This window comes from Dendrobates tinctorius, unplaced genomic scaffold (genome assembly GCF_039654945.1).
Source record: "Dendrobates tinctorius isolate UK_male_01 unplaced genomic scaffold, ASM3965494v1 ptg000090l, whole genome shotgun sequence".
NCBI lineage: Eukaryota > Metazoa > Chordata > Amphibia > Anura > Dendrobatidae > Dendrobates > Dendrobates tinctorius.
Window position 1 is genome coordinate 608,860 of NW_027361758.1, and position 24,819 is coordinate 633,678.

General features: G+C 45.3%; 1 protein-coding gene across 3 annotated transcripts in view; it reads right to left on the minus strand.

Annotated features, from left to right (window-relative positions):
- IFT81 (intraflagellar transport 81) overlaps positions 1-24,819 on the minus strand; it is a 282,490-nt gene that overhangs the window by 168,568 nt on the left and 89,103 nt on the right. For all 3 annotated transcript variants that reach the window (XM_073585958.1, XM_073585959.1, XM_073585960.1), the window contains exons 8-11: positions 24,251-24,335; positions 7,467-7,630; positions 5,063-5,155; positions 4,712-4,858 (exon numbers count right to left, since the gene is read on the minus strand). In XM_073585958.1, coding sequence (XP_073442059.1) covers positions 4,712-4,858; positions 5,063-5,155; positions 7,467-7,630; positions 24,251-24,335 — 489 coding nt within the window. The remainder of the gene's footprint in view (positions 1-4,711; positions 4,859-5,062; positions 5,156-7,466; positions 7,631-24,250; positions 24,336-24,819) is intronic.

Sequence of the window (24,819 nt, forward strand, 5' to 3'; positions counted from 1 at the left end):
TATTTTTTCCCTGGGGGTGGGAGGGGACCAATATTCATGGTACATTACCAGCCCGAGAATAGCAGAACTCCAGCTCTCTGCAAGGCTGGTTGTCAAAAATGAGGGGGAACCCAAGCTTTTTTTTAAATTATTTATTTAAATAATTTAAAAAAACCTGGAGTGGGGACTCTATTCTTGATAACCAGCTTTGCTGAAGCTGACAGATTAGGGTCGCAGTCCCCAGTTGTGAGTTTCGTCTGGCTGGTTATCAAAAATACAGGGGAACCCATAGCGGTTTTTTTTTTTTTAATTATTTATTTACAGCGCAGGCTAATGAATACTCCCATCAGCTTCTTCTGCTCTCACTGTTACAAGCGGCAGCAGGCGTTGGCTGATGGATCAGTAGTCCTATCAGCTGACACCAGTGACCGGAGGTAAACTTTATACCTCCGATCACAGCTGCGCGCTTATGCTGTCTTTTGACAGGATGGGAACCGCGGCTGTCTGACCGGCGATGTTGATTTTACCACTGATCAGAAGAGGTATTTGCCCCTCTGTCATGCACATGAGAGAATGGCAAACATTGGATGTTCATGCCCCGTACTCAAGTGAATGGGGTCCGGGTTCACTAACACGAACTTTTTGTAATTGTTCGGCCGAACCTGCCGGTCACGAACATCCAGGTATCTGCCCATCTCTAGCTAGGACCAGCTCTGTACATCACCACCCTGGACCTCACGAAAGGATACTGACAAAGTCCCCCATCCAAAGATGCCAAGAAAAAACCTGCCTTCTCGATGCCAGGTAGACGTTATCAGTACGTTATGATGCCATTTGGGTTGAAGGGAGCTCCAACCACTTTCCAGAGAGCCATGGACCGGATCTTAGCACCCATTAAAAAATATGCAGCGGCCAACCTAGATGACATCGTTATATTTAGCCAGGACTGGGGAAGTCATGTTAGCAAAGTTCACGTGACACCCTAAGAAAGGCAGGCGCTACCATCAACCTAAAGAAATGTGATATAGGGATGGAGGAAACCAAATATCTGGGCTACATGGTAGGTAGGGGTGAATAAAACCACAAATAAATAAGGTGAAGGCGATCCAGAACTGGCCGCAGCCCCTCTCAAAAAAGCAGGTCAGGGTATTTCTAGTCATCGCCGACTACTAAAAAAAAATTTGTCCCTAACTGATAGCAAGCCTGCTGATGGATCTTCTGAAAGGGGCGAAGTTTGCTAGGGCTAAATGGTCTCCACAAGATGAGGCAGCCAGTGTTGGTGCCGCCCAACTTCTCCAAAAAGTTTGTGGTTCAGATGGACGCATCGGATGTCGGACTGGAAGCAGTCTTGTCCCAGGAGATTAACAGAGAACACCCTGTGCTGTACCTGTCACGTGGACCCGTCCTGTGTGACACGACCCGCAGGTCGGTAACTAAAACAACAAGATACGGGGGAAGGGGAAACAGTTACAACGGTGGGCCCTGCGATAGGGAACGGGGACGTGGAGACCTCCTGTCCCTCACACTTCTAACGTTCCCTATACAGGCTCCTCACCTGTCGCCGAGCCGGAACCTGTCACCCTAGCACACCCTACACCTATCCCTTGCTAGGGAGCTGGGTGGTGCAGGCACTGGCCCCACCGCTGTACTAATACACACCAGGGAAAAATACAAACAGGGATAACACCACTTAGCTTTGCTCTGTTGCAATTGCTCCCAGCAAGAGTCCACCACCAGAATGCAGCTTTCCTCCAGAATAGCTGCTACTCCTCCAAGCTTTGTCAGAGCTGCAAGGAACACCTCTCTGTAATTCCTTCCTTCACCAGACTTTACACCAGAGCTCCCCTGAGCTGCTCTCTGTAGTTCCTTCCTTCACCAGTCTTGGTTGTAAATGAGAAATATCACCAAAAGTGATTGCAATCACCTGACACTCTTTTATAGGCAAGAGCCAGCAATCACACCTGCTTTATAATCACGTGCACTAAACTAAAGTAAACAGAGTGTAATGACCCTAATGGCCACCGGGGGCAAAACTAGAACTGAAACCACACAATGCAATGACCCTAATGGCCACCGGGGGCCAAACTATCTTTAAGCACACAGCTTAAGAAAAAAAAAGGTTACTAGTGCAAAATCTGTCATAATCCAACCTGGATCATGACCGTACCTCAGTCGGAAGTTGTCCACAAGAGAGAAGAACTACTCCATAGTGAAAAAAGAATGTTTGGCCATCAACTGGGCATTGTATTACCTGTTACGTAGAAGATTAGTGTCGGACCATGCCCCACTGAGCTTGATGCGAGAGAACAAGGGAAACAATGCCAGAGTAACTAGATGGTTCCTAGCCCTACAGGATTTTAGTGTTTAGGTGGAGCATAGACCTGGAAAACAATATGGAAATGACTAGTGGGTGGGACTGTGGAATATGATGAGCCAAGACCTTATTCTGCGCATGCGCCACCTTCAGCCCCATTTTCCTGAAGACCACTGGAGGTCGATATGTGCATGTGTCGGTGCTATTTTCATGAAGACCGCCACCAACTGAATCTGCGAGAGCGCCACCCACAGCTAGGATGGCGCAAGCTCAAAATTTAAATTACAAAGATGATCAATACAACGGAGCAGCAGAGAAGCCGTGGATGAACCTCTGAGCTGAAGACCCTACACTCAGTCTCGACCCAAAGCACAAAGTGATGAGAAAACGAAAATTTATCATTATGTTTTAAGGAAAACCAGGGTGCAGATTTTTACACTAAAGGTTCATCTTAAATCATTGTGACAGCGCCATTCTGCCCATACCTTTATTTTAAATTGTTTGTTTTGAACTGCGAAATGAAGCCCTGTGTGTGAATCAGTGTCTACCACACAGCTGATCCCTCGCAATAAATATATTCCCAATAACTGGCCTAGTAGGGAGAACATCCATGGCCTGGTTCATCACTGCCCATCAACTGAATAATTGTCGTTTATTGGAGCTGACGGAGTGTTGCCCCCTGACATATTGGTGTTCTTCCAAGGGACTTATTACAATGTACAAATATAAAGATCTGTTTAGACCAGTGATGGCGAACCTATGGCACGCGTGCCAGAGAGGGCACGCAGAGCCCTCTCAGCTGGTACGCGGCCTCGCCTCACTGATCCGGAGCTGCAGCTTCCTGGCTGCCTCACACATTGAGCAGCGCGGCCGCGGAGCTGAGTGATGATGTCATCCAGCCGCGGCCAAGCCTCTCAATGTGTGAGAGGAAGTGAGAGCCCGAGGAAGCTGCCGGCGCACGGAGAGGTGAGTGTGGCCGCTGGTGTGTGTGTGGCCGCTAGTGTGTGTGTGTGGCCGCTGGTGTTTGTTGTGTGTGTGGCCGCTGGTGTGTGTGTGGCCGCTGGTGCGTGTGTGTTGAGTGTGGCAGTGAGTGTGGCCGCTGTGGTGTATGTGTGTGTGTTGGTCAGTGATGGGGAGAGGGCCAGTGATAGGGAGAGGGCCAGTGATATGGGGAGAGGGCCAGTGATATGGGGAGAGGGCCAGTGATATGGGGAGAGGGCCAGTGATATGGGGAGATGGCCAGTGATATGGGGAGATGGCCAGTGATATGGGGAGATGGCCATTGAGGGGGAGAGGGCCATTGAAGGGGAGAGGGCCAGTGATGGGGACAGGGCCAGTGATGGAGAGAGGGCCAATGATGGGGGTAATGGGGAGAGGGCCAATGATGGGAGTGATAGGGAGAGGGCCAATGATGGGAGTGATAGGGAGGGGGCCAATGATGGGAGTGATGTGGAGAGGGCTAATGATGGGAAGAAGGAAATGATGGAGGTGGTGGAATGGGCAATTTCTACATGAAGGGGATCATGACGAGGCATTTCTACATGAAGGGAATCATGATGGGGCATATTTCTGCATGAAGGGGATCATGATGGGGCACATTTCTGCATGAAGGGGGATCATGATGGGGCATATTTCTGCATGAAGGGGATCATGATGGGGCATATTTCTGCATGAAGGTGATCATGATGGGGAGTTTTTCTGCATGAAGTGGATCATGATGGGGCATATTTCTGCATGAAGGAGATCATGATGGGTCATATTTCTGCATGAAGGGGATCATGATGGGGCATATTTCTGCATGAAGGGGATCATGATGGGGCATATTTCTACATGAAGGGGATCAAGATGGGGCATTTGGCACGTGTTGGCACTTTGTCATAAATAATTGGGTTTTAGGTTGCAGTTTGGACACTCGGTCTCAGAAAGGTTCGCCATCACTGGTTTAGACCTACATCTGCAATGGCGACAAGGGGGCATCCTCTCAATCTTTAGGAAAAATTGTTAAATTATTATTACAGCCAGTGATGTTTTACAGTGCGAGCAGTGAGATTATGGAACTCTCTGCCACATGATGCTGAAATGGTTGATTACTAAAAAAGTTCAAAGAGGGCCTGGATGGCTTTCTAGAAAACACTATATTACAGACTATGAATACTAAATTTTGGTGATGCAATGTTGATCCAGGGAACTAGACTGACTACTATATCTGGAGGCAGGCAAAAACATTTTCCCCCAATAAATGGCAATTAGCGTCTGCCTAAAGGGGTGTTTTCTTTCTTCTGGAACAACATGTTTGTGTCTCCTTTCAATCTTAAAACAATTAAACTATATTTCTCATATGAAGGATTGCTCCCGTCTTGTTCATTTAAAGAAAGTGTAGCAATTAGTACAATCTTGTACAAGTATGTTGTTTCTCACCTCATCTCCTCTTAACATTTCAGAGCCATCAGTGTCTCGAGCCTGGCTAGATTTTTGTGTTATTTCCTTCTCCAAATTGGCAATTTCTTCCTTTGCTTCTTGTAATTCTTCAGCTTTTGTTTCTTTCTTTCGTGAAATGATAGCTGCCTGAGAGAGAAGAAAATAATTGTGTATATTGATTCAAAACAAAATAAATTATGTCTTCAATATATGTGACATAAATATCTTTCAAAAGGTTTCACTGTTTTTTATGCTCATTTTTATTAACTTAACATTGCCATGGAGCTTTGAACAATATAAGAGGTAGAAGGGGAAGGCTGATAACATTTTTCAGCATACAGTAAAACACACCTGCTGTCGAAAAAGAGTAAGCTTGTCATCCACTGGATCACTTCTCATTCTCTTTTCAATCAGATGGTTAATTTCAGCATTAACTTCTTGGATCTATAATAAGTAAACAAGTGTTAAGCTATTTTATTCTAGCATTCTAAGCAAAAAATAAATAAATAAAAATGTTTGACCTTTTAAATTATTTGAAGACATGGGATAAAACATACTCTAATATATAAAATGTGGACGCGGATTAGAAAACATTAACATAAATGTAACTTCTTTTTTTTTTATTTACCCGTATTTATTTTTCCTGCTTTTTTATTTTTCATTTAATTTACACATTGTGCCCACCATAAGGTTATTTTAAAAAATATTAAAAATGCTCCCAAAATGTCTTTCATATGGTGTCCCCTATAACTGGGGCTGGTACAATAGTAGGGAATTCCGCCTACTGGCTGCAAAGCAGAGCTGCCTGGGTCTCTTTGGACCCAACAGCTACTGCTCCCTCCCTACACCCAGTGATCATATGACCACTGGCTCCAGAGGAGGAAATGCTGTGTATGCTGTGTTGTTTAGTGCTAATTTTTATTTTCTCTAGCAAGGGGGTGTTGTAAACAGGGTAATAATGCAAAGCAGCCTAAAAGACATGCCCTCAGAGAAGGCCATGCCCCTTCGGTCAAGATGATAAAAAGTAACACTAAATAAAAAGGACAGTATCTCTGGTATAGTATGTCGCATATAAAAAAACAAAACAAAGAAAATCAGGGAAGTAGCGAGAATTAAATATAAGCCTAAACTGGTCACTTTTGACCCGATAATAAGACCTAGTCCTTGATGACTAATCTTTTATTTTTCTTTTCATTTTCGTTAAGTAACAGTAAAAGTGTTTGTCTTTTCATGTGATGAGCTGCATTTGTCAGCTGGAGTACATATAACTTATTAATATTTATTAACTCTTTTTGGAAAGGACTTAAAAAAACAGCAATTTTGTAACTGTTCTTTTTACATTTTAAATATGTCTTTTTATGTGCTGCTTAAATAAAGTGTTAACATTATTCTGTGGCTACAATGATGGCAATTCCAAATTTATATAGTGTTATTTATGTTTTATTTCTTTTCCATCACTGGACAATACTGGTTAAAAACATTACATTTATTTGCATTATAAAAATAGATTAGATTAGGAACACCAAGGTCAAAAACACATAGGATATAGACTTCAATAATAATTACCACTAGTGCAACCTATAGCCGAACAAAATGTTTAGTTCATCAGGGAAGAGAATAGATCAAAATAATAACAGATAATATGCAACAATAACAAATAATCATGCAGAGATAAAATAACCAGACTCAAGAAAGAACATCAAAGTCAAAGCACGGGCAGAGGGCAGAGTAACCCTATTGTGGCATTGGTAATCCATTCTTGATGGGACTGCAGACAAAAGAAGTGCTGTACTTTGCTATATCTGGTAGTCCTAGACAAAATGAATGAAGCTGTGATGCGCATTGTCCGTTCAGTGCTCCATTAAGATTTCAGAGCTCCAGTTCTGATCATCAATGATCAGCAGATTATCATCTACTCAACGGATAGGCGATAACAACAATGTTTAAGCTGCCAGCCATCTCAGCTGACAATACTATGCACATGAGTGCTCTATGAGAAAGCTGCTGACTGACAAGTTGTCTGGTGGATTATGTCGGGGAGAGCAATGCAGTCGGCAGTCCGAAATCGTATATATGCCCATCTGACATCTTTTCCAACCATCAGTCAGTCGGTGCCCCCAAACGTAGACAGTAGGCCAAACTCGTCAATATCGGCAAGTTCAGCCGACATTAATCTAATGTGTATGGGAGCCTTAAATCTTTTACATGTTAAATTGCAGTGATCGCCAAGAGTAATCAGGAGTTAGCAAAGGAATGAATTTCCAATTACTGTCAGACCAGTCAACTATATAATAATAAAAGCTAATAGCTTTATTCATAGAGTGTAAATATAGCAGTGATAACTAAACTAACAGAGTTGGATGGTGTGAGAAAGAGATATGTGATCTAATTAGAATGATGGTGGTGCACTGATGCTCTGCTAATATTTGGTACGTGCTTAAAATGTTTTCAATCTGATAAAAACTGGAAAAGGAAGAAAACATGACTGCCTGGTGAGAACAGTTATCATGTGCTAGTCTCATTTCCGTTTAGATGTTTGAAACACTAGATAAAATGATGCGAAAAACAGCGTATGGGTACATGGCATGCTTTCAGATATGCAGGGAAACTATTTGGCTGTTTATTACTATGCAGTTAACAACATATATTTCAATGAAAGACTTTGTGGAGACACAGAGATATTGTATAAAACATAACACTACTAATATTTATGTGTAAAGTTACAGTCAATAATGTAGACATATACTATATATACCTTGGCTTCAAGTTCTGTGAGATCAGACTGGTCAATAACTTGCTCATTCACTACTCTTTGCATGAAGCTCAGGGTTAGTCTCTTGTTCTCCAGTTCTTTTGGAAGCTTTTCAGAAACCATATATGAATTAAATTTAATTTCTTCTTCAACTCTTTTCATGAGACCTAAAGAAAAACAAAAAAAATACACAAAATGAACACATATGAACTATTTCTGCAAGAAACTGACAAAATGTATTAGATTTAGGTGTATGGGAGAACTCAGGATCTGAGCCAGCTCCAGTCACTGTGGGTGCCAACCATGTTGTACAGCCTTGCACCTGTCTCTATTAGCAGCGACTGGAGTTAGCTTATATCGCTGCTGTTTAACATTTAAAATGTCCTCTTAACAACTGAGAACAATGGCACTTATATGCTTGGATTGGATAGATCCCAGTCAACCATTTACTTGCACATTAGACTCCCATGGCATAATCACTACTGCGACAATCTTAGTATTATTGGTACTACTCTAAAGCTCCACCATAAGTATGGTTTTAGAGCAGATTGTTAATTTGACAACGTATTGATGTATTTAAGTATTGCAGTTTTTTATACAAGTGATCAAATGGTCTAGTGGGACTAAACATGTATGTAAAAATGTTGACAAATGTATCAAAAATTATATAAAAACCCTTTAAAACCTAAATGTAAAAACAATCCAAATAAAAAACCTAAAAAAATAAGCCTGAGCTTTCAAAATATAAAAGTATCATTATTTTACTCAAGTTAAATGCCATAATATTTAAAGTATAGATGGAAAATGACTCAAAACATACTGCGCAAGCAACCAAGGAATTTTTTAAGGCAAAGAAGTGAAATATTCTCAGGTGCCCGAGTCAATCACAAGATCTCAATCCCATCGAGTATGAATTTCAAGACAAAACTTAAAGAGGTTGTCCACTATATTGTATAATCTATGACCCCGTAGATTTACACTTTTTAACCAAGTATTTTTGTAAATGCCTTCTGCTGTCATATGTGCCTGTGAGTGTCGCTATCGCTGCTCACTCAGTCCGCATCACGTGACTCCGGCTGCAGCTGCCATCCACTGATGTCATGTCAACGTCTAGATTTCTAGGATTCTCCCAGGCGTGGCCCAGTCGCAGGAAACAGGGCTGTGGAGTCGGAGTGCATTTTGGTGGAGTCCGGAGTCGGTGTCATGGAAATTGAGGAGTTGGAGTTGGTGTTGGAGGTTTGGCTTACCGACTCCACAGCCCTGGCAGGAACCACACTTGATTGACTGGGCTGTGTTTCACAACACGTCACAGCCCAGAATCCAACATGTGCTTTCCTTCTGTAGGGCGGCACGGTGGCTCAGTGGTTAGCACTGAAGCACTGGGGTCCTGGGTTCAAATCCCACCAAGGACAAGATCTGCAAGGAGATTGTATGTTCTCCCCGTGTTTGCGTGGGTTGCCTCTGGGTACTCCGGTTTCCTCCCACATTCCAAAGACATACTGATAGGGATTTTAGATTGTAAGCCTCATCGGGGACAGTGATGATAACGTGTGCAAAACTGTAAAGCGCTGCGGAATATGTTAGCGCTATATAAAAAAAAAAGATTATTATTACTCTGCTTTCATTGGCTGCAAGGGCTCACTGGATACTGGATCCATGTGATTACTGTAATACCAGATTTATATTTTTTTCTGTTTGGCTGCTGTCAAACCTGTCTGGCTGTGAGATGGAGGCTGAAGCTGAGAGGAACCTGCAGATGTGTCAGGTATAATCACACACAGCTCTGCAGCGAGATCAGGAGAGCATAGAGCGGCCATCACACATCATACTGGTAACTCCCCTTCATATAAAATAAGCTCTGGAGGCAGAGTTAAATAAATTTAATCAGGCTGGGTCCTCCCCAGAGCATGGAAGAGCTCATTTACATAAAGTTATAAAAGATGATGTGACAACAACAAGGCACCTGATATGAGGCACACAGATAGAAATGTTTTCAACAGTCTATAACCTGTATGCCCATATTAATAGATTAGAGAGGTCAAATGCGGTAACAGATTCAGTTTAAGTGAGTAAATATGTAAAACCTTTGATAGAGTTCTGGTGTTTATCTTTGGGTTTAGTCTGAATCAGGAAATTCTTTATTGTGAAATTGTTATGCGATGTCTAATTACATAAGCATACAAAAGTCAAAATTCATGCTCCCATATTTAGATTGTTTTGGCCTTTAAAGAATATGATTCCTTCTGTTGCAGGGCATGCTGTGCATCCATCACACAAGCTGCTATGGCTACAATGTTCTTATGAAAGACTACAAAATAGTCATGAACAAAAAACGAAAATAGCATTTGTGTTTCTATTTGCAAGCGCATAACAAACATAAGTAAAATTCCTACTATACTGCTGTGTTACAAAAAAAAAAAACAACCAAAAAAAAAAATTTAAAAAATATATGAACTTTTTTCACAATGGTGCCAGTAAAAGATTCACTATTCTCAGGTTCTTTTTTTTTTTAAATTGAGTAGGCAAAAGAAATCTTTCCATTACATATACCGAGTTTGTTTACCATTCGTACATAACCATGGTTTACAAAATGTGCAGATGTACAGCGCACAGTAATGATTTGGCCAGATGCCCTGAGATTTCCTTCCAAGCTCTGATTTCCCAACCATGTGCTTACATATACATGGTTATAAAACAGACTGCACTGAAATGAAGGAACTAGGGCATCTCAATCGAGAAACTATCATCCCAAGGAACAGGGACATGATGGGAAGTAATACCACTAAGCTTTAATTTTAGAACTGGCAGCAATCTGACATAATGGGAATTTTAATCTTAGCACTTGTTACAACCCAGGTTAAAGGGACTCTGTCAGCACAGAATAACTGTTTAAACCAAGCACAGTTGCTTGGTGCTCAACTGACATGGCCAAACATTTAAGTGCTCCTTAACACCTGCTTGGTTTCTCTTAAAGGGGTTATGCAATACATTTATTATTTTTGTGTGAGGGCTAAGATCTAGCAGGCAGATAGTTGCCAACTACCTGTCTATTCTGCACAGGGATGATCTCTGCCAGCGACTCCCCTGCTTCTTTTCCCCTCTAGTTAACAGAGCAGCACCACTTCTTTCGGTCTGTTCTGTCAACGGGTAGTCATTGCAGACATCATGCAGATTGACAGCTGGCTCCCCACAGTTAGGCAGCGGGGAGTTGGCTGTCAATCAGCATGACATCGGAAGACGCCCCGTCAGAGCAGAGCGAAAAAGAAAACTTCTGAGAAAGCCGCAGAATTGACATCGGCAAGATTAGCTTTGAGCAGAACAGGCAGGTAGTTAACAACTATCTGCCTGTTACTACGTAACCCCATATACTAAGATGACAGAAGTCATGGATAACTCATTTAAATGTTTGGGCACACTGTAAGGAGAGTGAGGCCGTGCCCACTGGCCGACAGTGTATATAACTCATACATGCCCTCCGATCCTGGGTTTGAAACCGGAGAATTTTCACAGCTCACATTACGTGTGCTGGGCGGATTCATAAGACTGCAGTCACACAGAGTGACTGCAGACTTATCGGGTTTTGACCGGACAACCCCTTTAAAACCGTATATTTTCTTAAAAGGGGTTGCCCACTACTATGATGTTTGTGACTTGTCCTTTGGATAGGTCATCAATATCAAATCATTGGGGGGACAGACACCCAGCACCCCCCCTAATCAGCAGTAACAGTTCATGGAGCAATACATCAAAGCTCTGCACACTGTCTTGTGGTCGTTCCTGGGTACTGCAGCTTAGCTCCTATACAAATGAATAGGAGAGGATTGACAACTTACAGAATTCAGATTAACCCTTTCCCAACATCTTCCATACATAAAACACAACAAGAAAACACAAAATGACAAATTTGCAAAAATACTCTGCAGTAAAAAATATGACAGTAATCAGCAAGTGCTGGATAACAAATACAGGGTATTTAGTCGATACATTTTTTGCAAAAACTGTATAGCAAGCTGCTCCACCACGTCACAGTAACCCTTCACAGAGCAGTCCCTATCTAATGTATTTAAAACCTGAACATGTGAACAGTGTCTAAATGAACAGGATACAGACAGGCGCCCACCAGTATGGGCTCGTGGTGCAAGGCAGCTCATTTATGTGCATGTCACACAAGAGAGGGGTGGGGTCTCCCAAACCATGCTAAGCAAGGAAAAAACGGATTAAAAACAAACGTGACATGCACAAGTGTGAACAAGTCGGTCAGACACTGTTCACGCCACCCACTGGCTGAAACACAACAAGAAAACACAAAAAGACAAATTTGCAAAAATACTCTGCAGTAAAAAATATGACAGTAATCAGCATGTGCTGGATAACAAATACAGGGTATTTAGTCGATACATTTTTTGCAAAAACTGTATAGCAAGCTGCTCCACCACGTCACGGTAACCCTTTTTCTTGTTGTGTTTCAGCCAGTGGGTGGCGTGAACAGTGTCTGACCGACTTGTTCACACTTGTGCATGTCACATATGTTTTTAATCTTCCATACATGAGTAGCACATGCTGGAGGCAAGAGTGTGTAAAGGCATAAGCGAAGCCTGTTCCACATGCAGATGTCAGCTATGTTATATAGCTTGTTCTGATCACTGCTGTTTAACCATTTAGATACCGCTGTCAATCACTGACAGCTGCCAGTGTGCACATAGACTGGCTCCTATTAGCCCTCCCGCTAAACAATTGCAGGGTGTTGATGAACTGCCATGGCAGGCAAGGTCCTACTGAAGGCGGCCCTTGCAGCCATGGTCGGCCTTAGCCACGTGCTACCTGTGTGATCGCACATGGCGCCGGCTGACAGACTGCAGCGGGGGCGACTTTCTCACCTTGTGGGCTCCTGCACACTGTCCTGCCAGATCGCAGCTAGAATCAGAGAGATGGGGAGCAATGGCAATCAGTGCTAGCCTTGCTTTCTGCTACAGACTTTGAGCTCTGATAGTTTAAGCTGCCAGCAGTCTCATAACATGAGGAGGAGCCTCAGGGAACCAGTGCTATACCTGAATTTACAGGGGACACGGGGGCAGCAACAGACTGGGGAGACCCTCAGACCGAGAAGATGGGCAAAGCATAGAGAAAGGGGTGTTGCTCATCTGGAGCAGGCAGTGTCTTGCCCATAACCTGCAAGACTCCTGCCAGCCTGCAGTCATGAAAGAAAGCAGATAAGTGTGACATCATATTTGTCATTGGGGTTTGCAGTTCAACTGCTCAGTGTAGTCCACTGAATAAGTGAAATGTTTTTTTGCCTGAGCAATGTGTGTATCATATGTGTAATGTAAAAGTGACATCAGTGTGCAGTGTATTTGTGGGGTATATGGCCAGTGTGAGTGCTGTGTGCGGTACACAGCCAGTGTGTGAGTGCCTCTTGCAGTATACAGCCAATGTGTGAGGGCTGTGTGCGGCATACAGCCAGTGTGTGAGTGCTGTGTGCAGTATACAGCCAGGATGGTCATAAGTAATCAGACGCTTTGCTCAGTATTGAGTAGAAGCATCCTTTTGACCTAGTACAGACATGAGTCTTCTTGGGAATGATGCAACAACTTTTTCACAACTGGATTGGATTTTGGGATCCCCTGCCATTCTTCCTTGCAGATCCTCTCCAGTTCCGTCAGGTTGGATGGTGAACGATTGTGGACAGCCATTTTCAGGTGCAATATACGGCCAGTGTGTCAGGGCTGTGTGCGGTATATGGCCAGTGTGTGTCAGGGATGTGTGCGGTGTGCGGCCAGTGTGTGAGTGCTGTGGGCTACTTGCTGTAGCTCACCATGCAAAAAATAAACCCTCCCACAGCTCCATTAACAAATGTAAGCACATTTTTTTGTCTTTTTTTTGACAAATTTGTACATTTTCTTCATAACTTAATAAAAACAAAAAAGATGAAATACCACTTAATAAAAACAAACAAAAAAGATGAAAACTTATTTCACATGTGAACTGAAATTGCCTTGAATTTTACAAATAAGTTTGGACTTTCCGGAATCTGAAAGATTTTAGTGATTTGCCTCAAGTTTCATAGGATATAATGCTGAAGGAAGACAAGGCAAATACAGTGGCATGTAAAAGTTTAGGCATCCCTGGTCAAAAGTACTGTTATTGTGAACAGTGAAGCAAGTTGAAAAAGTTTAAAGTTAAAGATGACACTTTTCCTTTGTATTTTAGGCAAAAAACATTGATTTTTTTGAGTACTCACCGTAAAATCCTTTTCTCCGAGACTCTCATTGGGGAACACAGGTACTGTGGGTGTATGCTACTGCCATCTGGAGGCTGACACTAAGTAAACAACACAAGGCTACCTCCTCCTCCGCCGCATACACCCTCGCCCCGATTACGGGTGGAAACCAGTTTAGTGCAAAAGCAGTCGGAGAATAACGAAAAACAGCCTTAATGCAAACAACAATATGTCTGGAAAAGATCCACCCTGACATAAAAAAAATGTACATTAATTAAATAAACCAGAGCCAACTTGGCTAACAGGGTGGGTGCTGTGTCCCCCAATGAGAGTCTCGGAGAAAAGGATTTTACGGTGAGTACTCACAAAAATCCATGTTTCTCCTTAGTCTCATTGGGGGACACAGGTACTGTGGGACGTCCTAAAGCAATCCCTGGGTGGGAGATTGACTCACCGATCCAAGCTACATGCACCTCCTGTTCAAAGGTGCGCCACCGCCGCTTGGAGAATCCTTCTACCCAGGCTCGCATCTGACGAAGCCTGAGTATGGACATTATAATGTTAGGTAAACAAACGTGTGCAGGCTGGACCAGGTCGCTGCCTTGCACACTTGTTCCGTCGAAGCCTGGTGCCTAAGCGCCCAAGAGGCGCCCACTGCCCGAGTAGAGTGTGCTCTGATTCCTGCTGGGACCGGCGCCCCCCTGATGCGGTAGGCCTCCTGAAACGTTAGACGGATCCATCTGGCTATGGTCGACTTTGAGGCTGCGAGTCCCTTCCTGCGCCCTTCGGGGAGCATGAACAGCGTGTCCGTCTGACGGAAGGGTGCCGTCCGCGCCACGTACCTTCTGAGTGCTCTCACCAGGTCTAACGTGTGAAGAGCTTTTTCCATGCGATGTACTGGTGCCGGACAGAATGAGGGCAAGACAATTTCCTCATTAACGTGAAATGAGGACACGACCTTTGGCAGAAAGGGGGGAGCTGGTCTGAGCACCACCTTATCCTTGTGGAAGGTGAGAAACGGTGCTCGGCAGGACAAGGCCGCCAACTCAGAGTCTCGCCTAATGGAAGTTATGGCTACCAAGAATACTACTTTCCGGGAAAGGTACGACAAAGAAACATCTTGAAGTGGTTCAAAAGGCGCCTCCTGCAGCACACTCAGGACCAGATTAAGGTCCCAGGCGTCCAGGGGCACCCTATAGGGCGGTACCAAGTGGGAGACTCCCTGGATGAAAGTCCTCACCTGCATACTGGTAGCGATCCTTCGCTGAAACAGGATGGACAACGCCGATATCTGTCTCCTAAGGGAGCTCGTAGCCAATCCTGAGTCTAGACCTGACTGGAGAAAGGCCAAGATGTTGGGAATCGAAAATGTCAGTGGAGACAAACCATGATCTCGATACCAAGCGAAGAAGACCTTCTAGGTATGATGGTAAATACTCGCCGAGGTAGCCTTCCGGGCGCTAATCATTGTAGCTATCACATTGCAACTGAACCCAGCCCGGGTCAGAATCCAAGATTCAACGGCCATGCCGTCAAACACAGGGCCCCTGAGTTTGGGTGGAAGATCGGGCCCTGGGACAGTAGATCTGGGCGCTCTGGCAGTCGCCATGGGACGTCGGCGAGTAGCTGCACTAGGTCTGCATACCAAGCCCGACGGGGCCAGTCTGGGGCCAGCAGAAATCGCTGGAACCCCTTCTGCCTTGATCTTCTTGATAACCCTCGGGATTAGTGGCAGCGGGGGAAACAAGTATGGTAGGTGAAACTAGTTCCATGGCAGAACCAACGCGTCCACGGTGATCGCTCGCGGGTCCCGAGACCGAGCGACGAACACGGGCACCTTGGCGTTCACCCTGGAGGCCATCAGATCCACATCCGGTGTTCCCCACCATTGGCAAAGGTGGAAGACCTCGGGGTGTAGAGACCATTTCCCCGCCGCGACACCCTGCCGGCTGAGGAAGTCCGCCGCCCAATTTTCTACGCCCGGGATGTGGATTGCTGATATTACCGAATGGTTCCTCTCGGCCCAGTGAAGCACGTGTGCTACCTCGCGCATTGTTGCCTTGCTGCGCGTGCACCGCTGGCGATTTAAGTAAGCCACCGCCGTGGCGTTGTCCGACTGAATCCTGCTAGGTGCTGAAAATGTTGCAGTGCCAGCTGGACTGCTCGTATTTCCAACAAGTTGATCGTTAGGCGTGCCTCCTGCGTTGACCATCGTCCCTGTGTGGTTTGGTGGCGAAAAACCGCTCCCCAGCCAAGGAGGCTGGCGTCGGTCGTGACCACTAGCCAGTGATCTGGGGGAAAGGGTTTTACCCTGAAGAAGGGAGGACCTACTCGTCCACCACTCCAGAGACTGTCTGACCTGCGAGGATAGCCCGGCAGCGATGATCGAGCGTGAATGGGTTCTTGTCCCAGGCTGACAAGAAGGCGTGCTGTAGGGGGTGAAGAAGAAATTGGGCAAACGGAATCGCTTCTATTGCTGCCACCATCTTCCCTAGCACTCTCATCCCAAACCGAATGGTGTGCGGGACTGGCTGCAGAAGCTTACGGACTACTTGCCAGAGTGCTAGCGTCTTGTCCTGAGGGAGAATTACCAACCCTCGGGAGGTGTCGAAAATCATCCCTAAAAAAGAAATCCTCTGAGCTGGGACAAGGGATGATTTTTTCCTGTTGACCAACCACCCTAAGTGGGAGAGGGTATCCAGCGTGATGCTGACATTCTCCTCGCATGCCCGAAACGAGGGGCCCTTCACCAAGAGGTCGTCTAAATATGGTAAGACGACTATGCCCCGAGAGTGTAAGATGACCATCATGACTGCCATCACCTTTGTGAACACTCTGGGAGCGGTGGCTAGCCCGAAGGGCAGAGCTGCAAACTGGAAATATCGGCCATTGATGGCGAACCGCAGAAATTTTTGATGCGGAGGAAAAATGGGGATGTGCAGGTAGGCATCCTGGATGTCGATCGAGGCCAAGTATTCCCTTTGGCCCATGGCCGATATAACTGAACGGAGAGATTCTATTCGGAAATGTTTGATCCTGATGAAACTGTTCAGGAGCTTCAGGTCCAGAACCGGCCTGACTGTCCCGTCCTTTTTGGGGACCGCAAACAGATTGGAATAAAAACCCTGCCCCTTCTCATGCTCTGGTACGGGAATAATGACTCCGTTCCGCTGGAGTGAGTTGATGGCCCCTAGCAACGCCCTTGCCCGGGGCTCCACCTTGGGAAGTCAGGACAGAAAAAATCGTTTTGGGGGAAACTTGAAAAACTCTATCTTGTATCCTGCGGATACGAGTTCCGCCACCCATGAATCGCGTGCTATCGTGACCCAGACCTGGCGAAAGCAGAGCAGGCGGCCGCCCACTCTGCTGATGTCACCTAAAAAGTACTCTGAGTCATTTGGCTGAGGGTCTCTGGGCCCTGGCCCCCTTCGCCCTGGGCTGGCGAGCACGCATTCTCCCCAATGGGTTGGTTCTATATGAAACCTGTCACTCCCTATCCTGGTTGGAGCGCCCTGGAGCGGCAGAGCTGGCCGTTTTTCCCCGAACAAACGGCCACCCTGATAAGGTAGGGAAGTCAAAGACTTCTTGGAAATTGAATCGGCCCGCCATGTCCTTAATCATAGGGCCCTCCTAATGGCTACCGCATTTGCGGCCGCAAGAGCCGCACAATTGGCCGCATCCAAGGAAGCGTTGATTAAGTAGTCACCGGCCATAGCGATTAGACTCGCGATCTCTGCTACCTCTGTAGGCAGGTTTCTATCCTGCAAGACCTTGCTCAATGACTCTGACTATGACATCATGGCCTTGGCCACCCACGTTGCAACGAACAAGGGAGCAAGTGCTGATCCTGATGCTTCAAAAACTGAGCTAGCCAGCCCTTCTATGAGCCGATCAGTGGGGTCCTTGATAGAAGAACCACTAGGTACCGATAACAAGGATCTCGTGGCCAAGCGTGACACTGGTGGATCCACCACTGGGGACTCCGCCCATTTCTTACAGAGCTCCGGGGCAAACGGATATCTTGCCTCTATCGTCTTCTGCCCCGAGAAACACCTATCCGGCCATTCCCTGTGACGCTGCACTATGTCCTCAAACTCTGGGTGAGTGCCAAACACTCTATGCGGTCGCTTAGCCCGCTTAAAGGACACCTTATGGCCTGAGGCCAAGGTGACGTCATCCTCAACCCCCAGTGTCTGATTAACGGAATCGATGAGGCTGTCAACTGTTTCCCGACACTCCGAGGTATCCAGGTCCAGTGGCTCATTTGAGATCAGCCATATCCCTAACAGGCTAATTAAGATCTGAAACCTTAGTGAAAGTTTTCTGAGCACACAAATCTCCAAGGGTGCCCAAATTTTTTTTCATCGGACCATTTTCTTTTTTGGAATTTTGAAAATCTGAAAGATGAAAATATATAATTTTCTCCTTCATCTCATTGGGGGACACAGGCACTGTGGGTGTATGCTACCGCCATCTGGAGGCTGACACTAAGCAACACAAGGTTATCTCCTCCTCCGCTGCATACACCCTTGCCCCGATTACGGGCGGAAACCAGTTTTTATGCTTCGTGTCTTTGGAGGCACATGTGTCTGGTTTCTCCAGACTTTTTTTTTTTTTTTCCCTTTCCATGAAGATAAGACCCTATTGAAAGGGGCTGATCTCCCCAAACCAACAACGGGCGAGCACGTGTTGAGTATCGTCTCCACGTATCCTTTCCCGCACCGTGGGACATATCTGGGCCATTTTCCCCAGAATTTTTTTTTTTTTTTGCTATGAAGATTAGACAGGGGCAATGGACCCTATTGAAAGCGTCCGATTTCCCCAAACCATCAACGGGCGACCACGTGTGAGTATCCCTCCACGTATCCTCTCCCGCGACGTGGGACAAGATGCCGGACTTAGCCCTGACCACCCCTAGGTATGGAAACCATGGGCTGTACAAAGGCACAAGACTAGTCCGTGCGGCCCCCACTGCTCCACCAACGCTAGACGGCGGTGCTGCAAGGCGGCGGACGGTCCCTCTCCTCATCCCTGGAAGGAGGATGGAGTTAGGGTGCCTGCACCGTCCAGGATACCACCCCCATCTACCTGATCGGAGAAGTGCAGTGTCCGGATGGTATGGATGTGATGGTCAGGGAGGGCCCTGCGGCGTTCAGAGGGCCGGAGCTGGTCAGCAGAGGCAGGAGTTCCAGCGCTTCCCTTCCCTTTCCCGCCCCCCTCCCCTCGCGGTGACGTGACTGCAGCAGTGGTGGCGGAACGGACGCGACGCCTGACGCAGTATGACGCCGGCTCCGGCCTTAGTGTGCAGCGCCCTGCCTGCCCGCCGCCACCCCCGTCGCGGGCGGACATTAAAAATCCAGGCCGCGGCTTCGGCCGGTGGTAGGTCGCGGCCGGAAGTCCCACCCTCCTGGCGCGATGTCACTTCCGGCGGCCCGCCCTCCGGCCTGGGCGGGCGCCGGATAAATTGAGGCCCCGGCTTCGTGTCAGGCATAGGCCGCGACCAGGAAAGAACGGTCTAGTAGCCCTCAGCAGGATGGCACGGCAGGAGAAGCAGCACATGTGGGGGACACAGGACCGGGTAAGTGCGGTCCCGACCACGAATGGCAACCAAGGGTACTCCCCTCCCCTCTCCTCCCCCTTCATAGCCCCTTGCAGGGCAGCATTAAGACCTGGCGGATACAATATGGCTGGGAAAGGGAAGACGCACACGTTCCTTTACGCTGCATACATCGCCTGTAGGGCGTCATTTCCGCGGGAGCAGAGCAATAAATTATGCGAAGCCTGCTACTCCGAACGCGCCCAGGAGCCCTCCCCCGTGACTGAGCCCGGGAATTCAAATCCTCCAGAATGGGCCTTATCGCAATCTATGGCTTCGCTTACAAAGGCGATTGAGTCTCTTCATGCCCCAGATAGGAGCAAGGATAGTGGCTCACTGATCTGGGAGGGTTCCTCCACCTCACAGGACCCTCCGACCTGCAGGGGCCGCTCTCATTCCAGGCAGACGCAAAGGAAACAAACCCTCATGGCGTTGCCCGGCCCATCCGGTGCCTCGGCATTAGTAAGTTCGGCGTCACGCTCACCTTCGCCAGTTGTTGGGAGCGGGCAGAGTTCAGACTATGATTTCACCATCGTTAGGAAAGACCAGGTTTATAAAAACCCACCCTCCTCTAACCTTGTACCAAAGAACAGAAGCTATGGGTTCATCTAAGCAGCTGCCTAGCACTCTGAAAATGAAAATGGTGGAGGCCCACAAAGCAGGAGAAGGCTATAAGAAGATAGCAAAGCGTTTTCAAGTTGCCTTTTCCTCAGTTCGAAATGTAATTAAGAAACGGCAGTTAACAGGAAGGGCAAGATAGGGTCTGGAAGACCAAACAAAATTTGAGTGAGAGCTGCTTGTAGGATTGCTAGAGAGACAAATCAAAACCCCCGCTTGACTGCAAAAGAACTTCAGAAAGATTTAGCAGACTCTGGAGTTGTGGTACATTGCTCTACCGTTCAGAGACACTTGCACAAATATGGCCTTCATGGAATAGTCATCACAAGAAAACCTGTCCTGCGTCCTCACCATAAAATTCAGCATCAGAATTAGTATGCAAAAGAATATCTAAACTAGTATGGTGCATGCCAATGGTACGAGGAACATTTCACGGGTAGAGGGAAGAATGGATTCAATGAAATTCTTGATGCAAACATAACACCATCTGTAAAAAAGCTGAAATTGAAAAAAGTATGGCTTCTACAAATGGATAATGATCCTAAACACATGTCAAAATCCACAATAGGCTACTTCAAAAGGTTCAACTGAAGGTTTTACAATAGCCCTCATAGTCCCCTGATCTGAACATCATTGACAATCTGTAGCTAGACCACAAAATAGCAGTTCATGCAAGATGACCCAGGAATATCACAAAACTGGAAAACATTTCCAAGGAAGAACGAATGAAAATCCCTCAAACAAGAATTGAAAGACTCTTGGCTGGCTACAAAAAGTGTTTGCAAGCTGTGATACTTTCAAAAGGGGGTGCTACTAGGTACTAACCAAGCAGGGTACCCAAACTTTTGCACTAGCCCGTTTTCCTTTTTGCAATTTTTAAAATGTAAAAGATTAAAATGTTTTTTTTTTCCTAAAATTTAGGCCTTTTAGAGATCATTTCATCTTCAACTTGCTGTTATTCACAGCAGTAATTTTGACCAGAGGTGCCCAAACTTTTACATGCCACTGTACTAATTGCCCCGTATATGGGGAAAAAATCCTTCCTGACTCCGTGTCACGCTCGCTGGTGGTGCACAAGATTCGTGGACTCACTGTGCCATAGTGACGAGCTTGCCTAGGAGGGGTGTAGCCAAACGGCTACCTGGTATTCACTAGAGCTGCTGATGGTGGAGTCAGGCCTGAGCTGTAGATAACTGCCAGTAACACCGTTCCCGATACTGTAGGGGGACCTGGAAACATACAATTGCACACACACTTCCACTATCAAACTATAGGGGTTTCTCAGGCACCTACTTATTGGGGATTGTGCCTTTTATACAAGATGCCTCCCAGCTATTGGCTGGGGGGTATCTTTGCAGGTACGCGCGCTGCCCCTTTACGAGCAGGTGCGTCACTAGGTATGCCGCCAGAAGTCAATTCAGCATGCACAGACGGAGAGGAGGAGGAGCCCGAGGACATTGCTGCAGTCGGGGCGGTGAGTATGGTGACCACTTCCTCTGCGGCGCCGGTAGCAGTGTAATGAGGTCAGCAGTGTGCTGACCTCATCATGCTGCTGCACCAGTGTTCAAATGTATTTGTGTCTGAAAGGGCTGCAGCAAACTGTTTGGCAGGCCACATGCGGCCCACACGTTATGCAGCCCTCAATTACAATATTATGGGGCCTCAGAGAGTTCGATAGTCTCAATGCTCTTACAGTAAAGTATCGCCATCTGTGATGATAGTTAAACCTTCTATCCTTTAGACGTAGAGGATGCCCCTTGTCATCACTGCACTCAAAATAGCACCTGGCTGGCTGACATTTTACTGATTTGCAATGTACTGGCAAAGGGCTGAGAAAACAAAAACCTCGTTTGCTCACCTGTACTACAACTGCAGCATAAAACTTGGTCCTCTACTTATAATATCCTTTGGCTTTTTCTCTCTTTCGGCATAGTGAATATGACATCCCCTTTAGCTCTTTTGGCCTCTTCACTATGCGCCTGAGCTTCTGGCACCGGTGAAAAGTGAAGATGCTGGAAAAACCAACGACAATGTCACACGTATGATGCCATAGGAAAGAAGAGGCCGGAGAGAGCGGCACAGGAGACTGAATGGGAAGATGTGGTGAGATGAGTATTTTATTTTTCTTTAACCTGAAGTTTATTAAACCCTGGGGTTTCAAGAGACCAAGGAGCAAAATAAGGAACAATCGATTTGCATCAAGTTTTCTGAACAAATTTGGTTATTGGTGCTATACAAATTTGGCATCTCAGTCATTGTACTATTCTGGAGAATCATGCTGCCAAGTCATTTCTTTTTTTTCTTTTTTTTTTGTATATCAAGCATAAAACATTATAATATAGAGTCAGAGTTATTCATAGTGACATAACCATGATATCATATGTCCAATAATAAGAAACAAACAAAACAATTACAACACAATATTCTTGCACAGTACATTATACCATTCGTTGCATCTTTTAGCTTACAGGGTCTATTTAGGATCCATGAGCTCGTATCAGGCTAGTTTATAGAAGATACACATTCTAAAATTCACATAAATCAAAGCTTACATGAAGTGACACACATCATGAACCATATCTCGAAATCGAAGAGACCATATCAGTAGGAGCCAAGTGTGTCAAAGGGGAGTCACACCACCTTTCCCAAATCCTATGGAACTTTTGGGGACATTTTCTGTTTTTATATAATATGTTCTCATAAGGAATTATGTCATTCACCACCATCTGAACACCACTGCCTTCCTAGCCATAAATAAAACCTCTCGAAGAAATATTCTATCATAATGAACCCACATCTCTTCATCCACAACATCCTGGAGACATAATTCAGGAGTGCATTCAATCGGTATTCCCAATATTCGTTCCAACGTATAAATGACATCTCTCCGATACCCCCGTATACTACCACAGCTCCAGATAAGGTGCCAAAAATCCGCCCCCGATTCCCCACATCTAAGGCATTCATCCGTTGCCCTTCTACCGAATTTATGAAGTCTGCTTAGGGTCAAATACGACTGGTGAAGGATATACAATTGGATTAATTTGTTGTTTGCAGCTGGTGACACCATCGTATGTGCTTCCAGGACGTCATTTCACTGTTCATCAGTGATAGAAGGTATCAAGCGGCGCCACTTACTTTCTACAACAAGCTGAGTGGATGCAATCTTAGGGTTCAATACAAAGGTGTAGAGAGAGGAAATCATCCCCGTAGGTCCCAGAGTTGATAGTATTCCTATCAATGGGTATTTAGATATTCTCATTCTAGGAAACGGGAATTGATACATTATGGCGTGCCTCAGCTGCAGGTATCTATAAAATTCTCAGTAAGAGACTCCAAATCTCACATGAATTTGTTCAAACGATAATAAAATTTAATTTTCAAAAATCTGACTAAGTGTTATTATTCCATTCTGCTTCCAAAAATTTGGATCTTGTAAGTTGTGAAGGTGTGGGTACTCAGGATTATCCCATATCAGAACATCCCCAATCTGATCAGTGAATTTCACAATACGCTTACTTTCTTGCCAAATTTGTATCGCTATTTTATGTGCAAATAATAATCCCTGGGGGGGTCTCTATGATCCTTCCAATATTGCCCACGGTGTATGCCCATCCAGAAGGTGCACGAGATGTGCCTCTGCATTACTGAGTCTCGCTCCAATTAACCAGTGTTTTAAATGACGCAATTGACCAGCTAAATAGTATAAATACAGGTCCAGGAGAGCATAAGCACCCTGATTTTTGGGCCTCTGCAGGGATCCAATACTCAATCTAGACGATCCCTGCCAAGTCATTTCTACTGCACAATAAATGCCTATAAACAAAACCTCAAAAAAAAAAACATTGGTGGAATTGCGTTTTTTTATTTCAGCACACTTGGAATGTTTTCCTGTTTCCAGCACATTGTATAGAAAACTAAATGTTACAGTTCAAAACTACAGTTCATCCTGCAAAAAACAGTCCCTTGTAAGGAGACTTTGACAGAGAAATAAAATAGGTGTGACCCTTTGAAAAGGGAGAGGATGATGTCCTGACCACCACTAACCTGACCACTGAGTGGCTACGGTTCAGTTTAGGAGCTGGATTGTGAATTCCAAGGATGAGTATTTGTTCTTTTTTCTTTTTCCAGACTGGCTTTCCCCTCTCAAGCTTTTTTTTTTTTTACTGGAGAATCCCATTTATTGATTCAACTCTCATTGCTCTTTATCAGGATAAAGTGACTGGTGGTCAGCATGTCATTGCTGCTGGTCCAGCAGAGTAACAGTGCTGGAGCAGATGACAGGGGTAAGCATGTATTCAGTTTTTCTTTTTCCAGGCTCCCTTTCCACTGTCACTTTAAATTTAATTAATTTACCTTCCGGTTTTGCATCTGCTGCTGCGTGTCGCATGTTTTTCAACTGTTGCTGGGCTCTTTGCAGCTTTTGCTCTGCACTGAATAGCTGTGAAACATAATTAAGATCACTGTAATATGCTCACTATATAAAAATATACTCATAATTGCGTACAGAAATAAGGAATATACTGAGCATGCATACTGCCACACAATGCAACGTCTATAGGACCAAGCGAGATGGCCCACCTCTGCCAGTCCCATGGACTTTTAATGGACAAACGTTACACATGCTTGACCTTCATTCTATTTAAACAGGAAACTTACAACACTCATTCTTGTGATTAAAGGGGTCCCCAAAAGTAGAATACACCACTATCTGCAATTTACCACAAATCCTGGAAATAGGTCATATATTATGTCTGCCACACAACTCCCTTTAAGAACTCATTTGCATAATGTTGACGTGCATAAATATGTGCATAATTGTAATGTTTTATTTAACCCGTTTACTTCAAATGATATAAACTAGAAATTCTAATAATGGTACAATAAAAAACTGACATAGAAATCAATTATTTATACTGAAAATT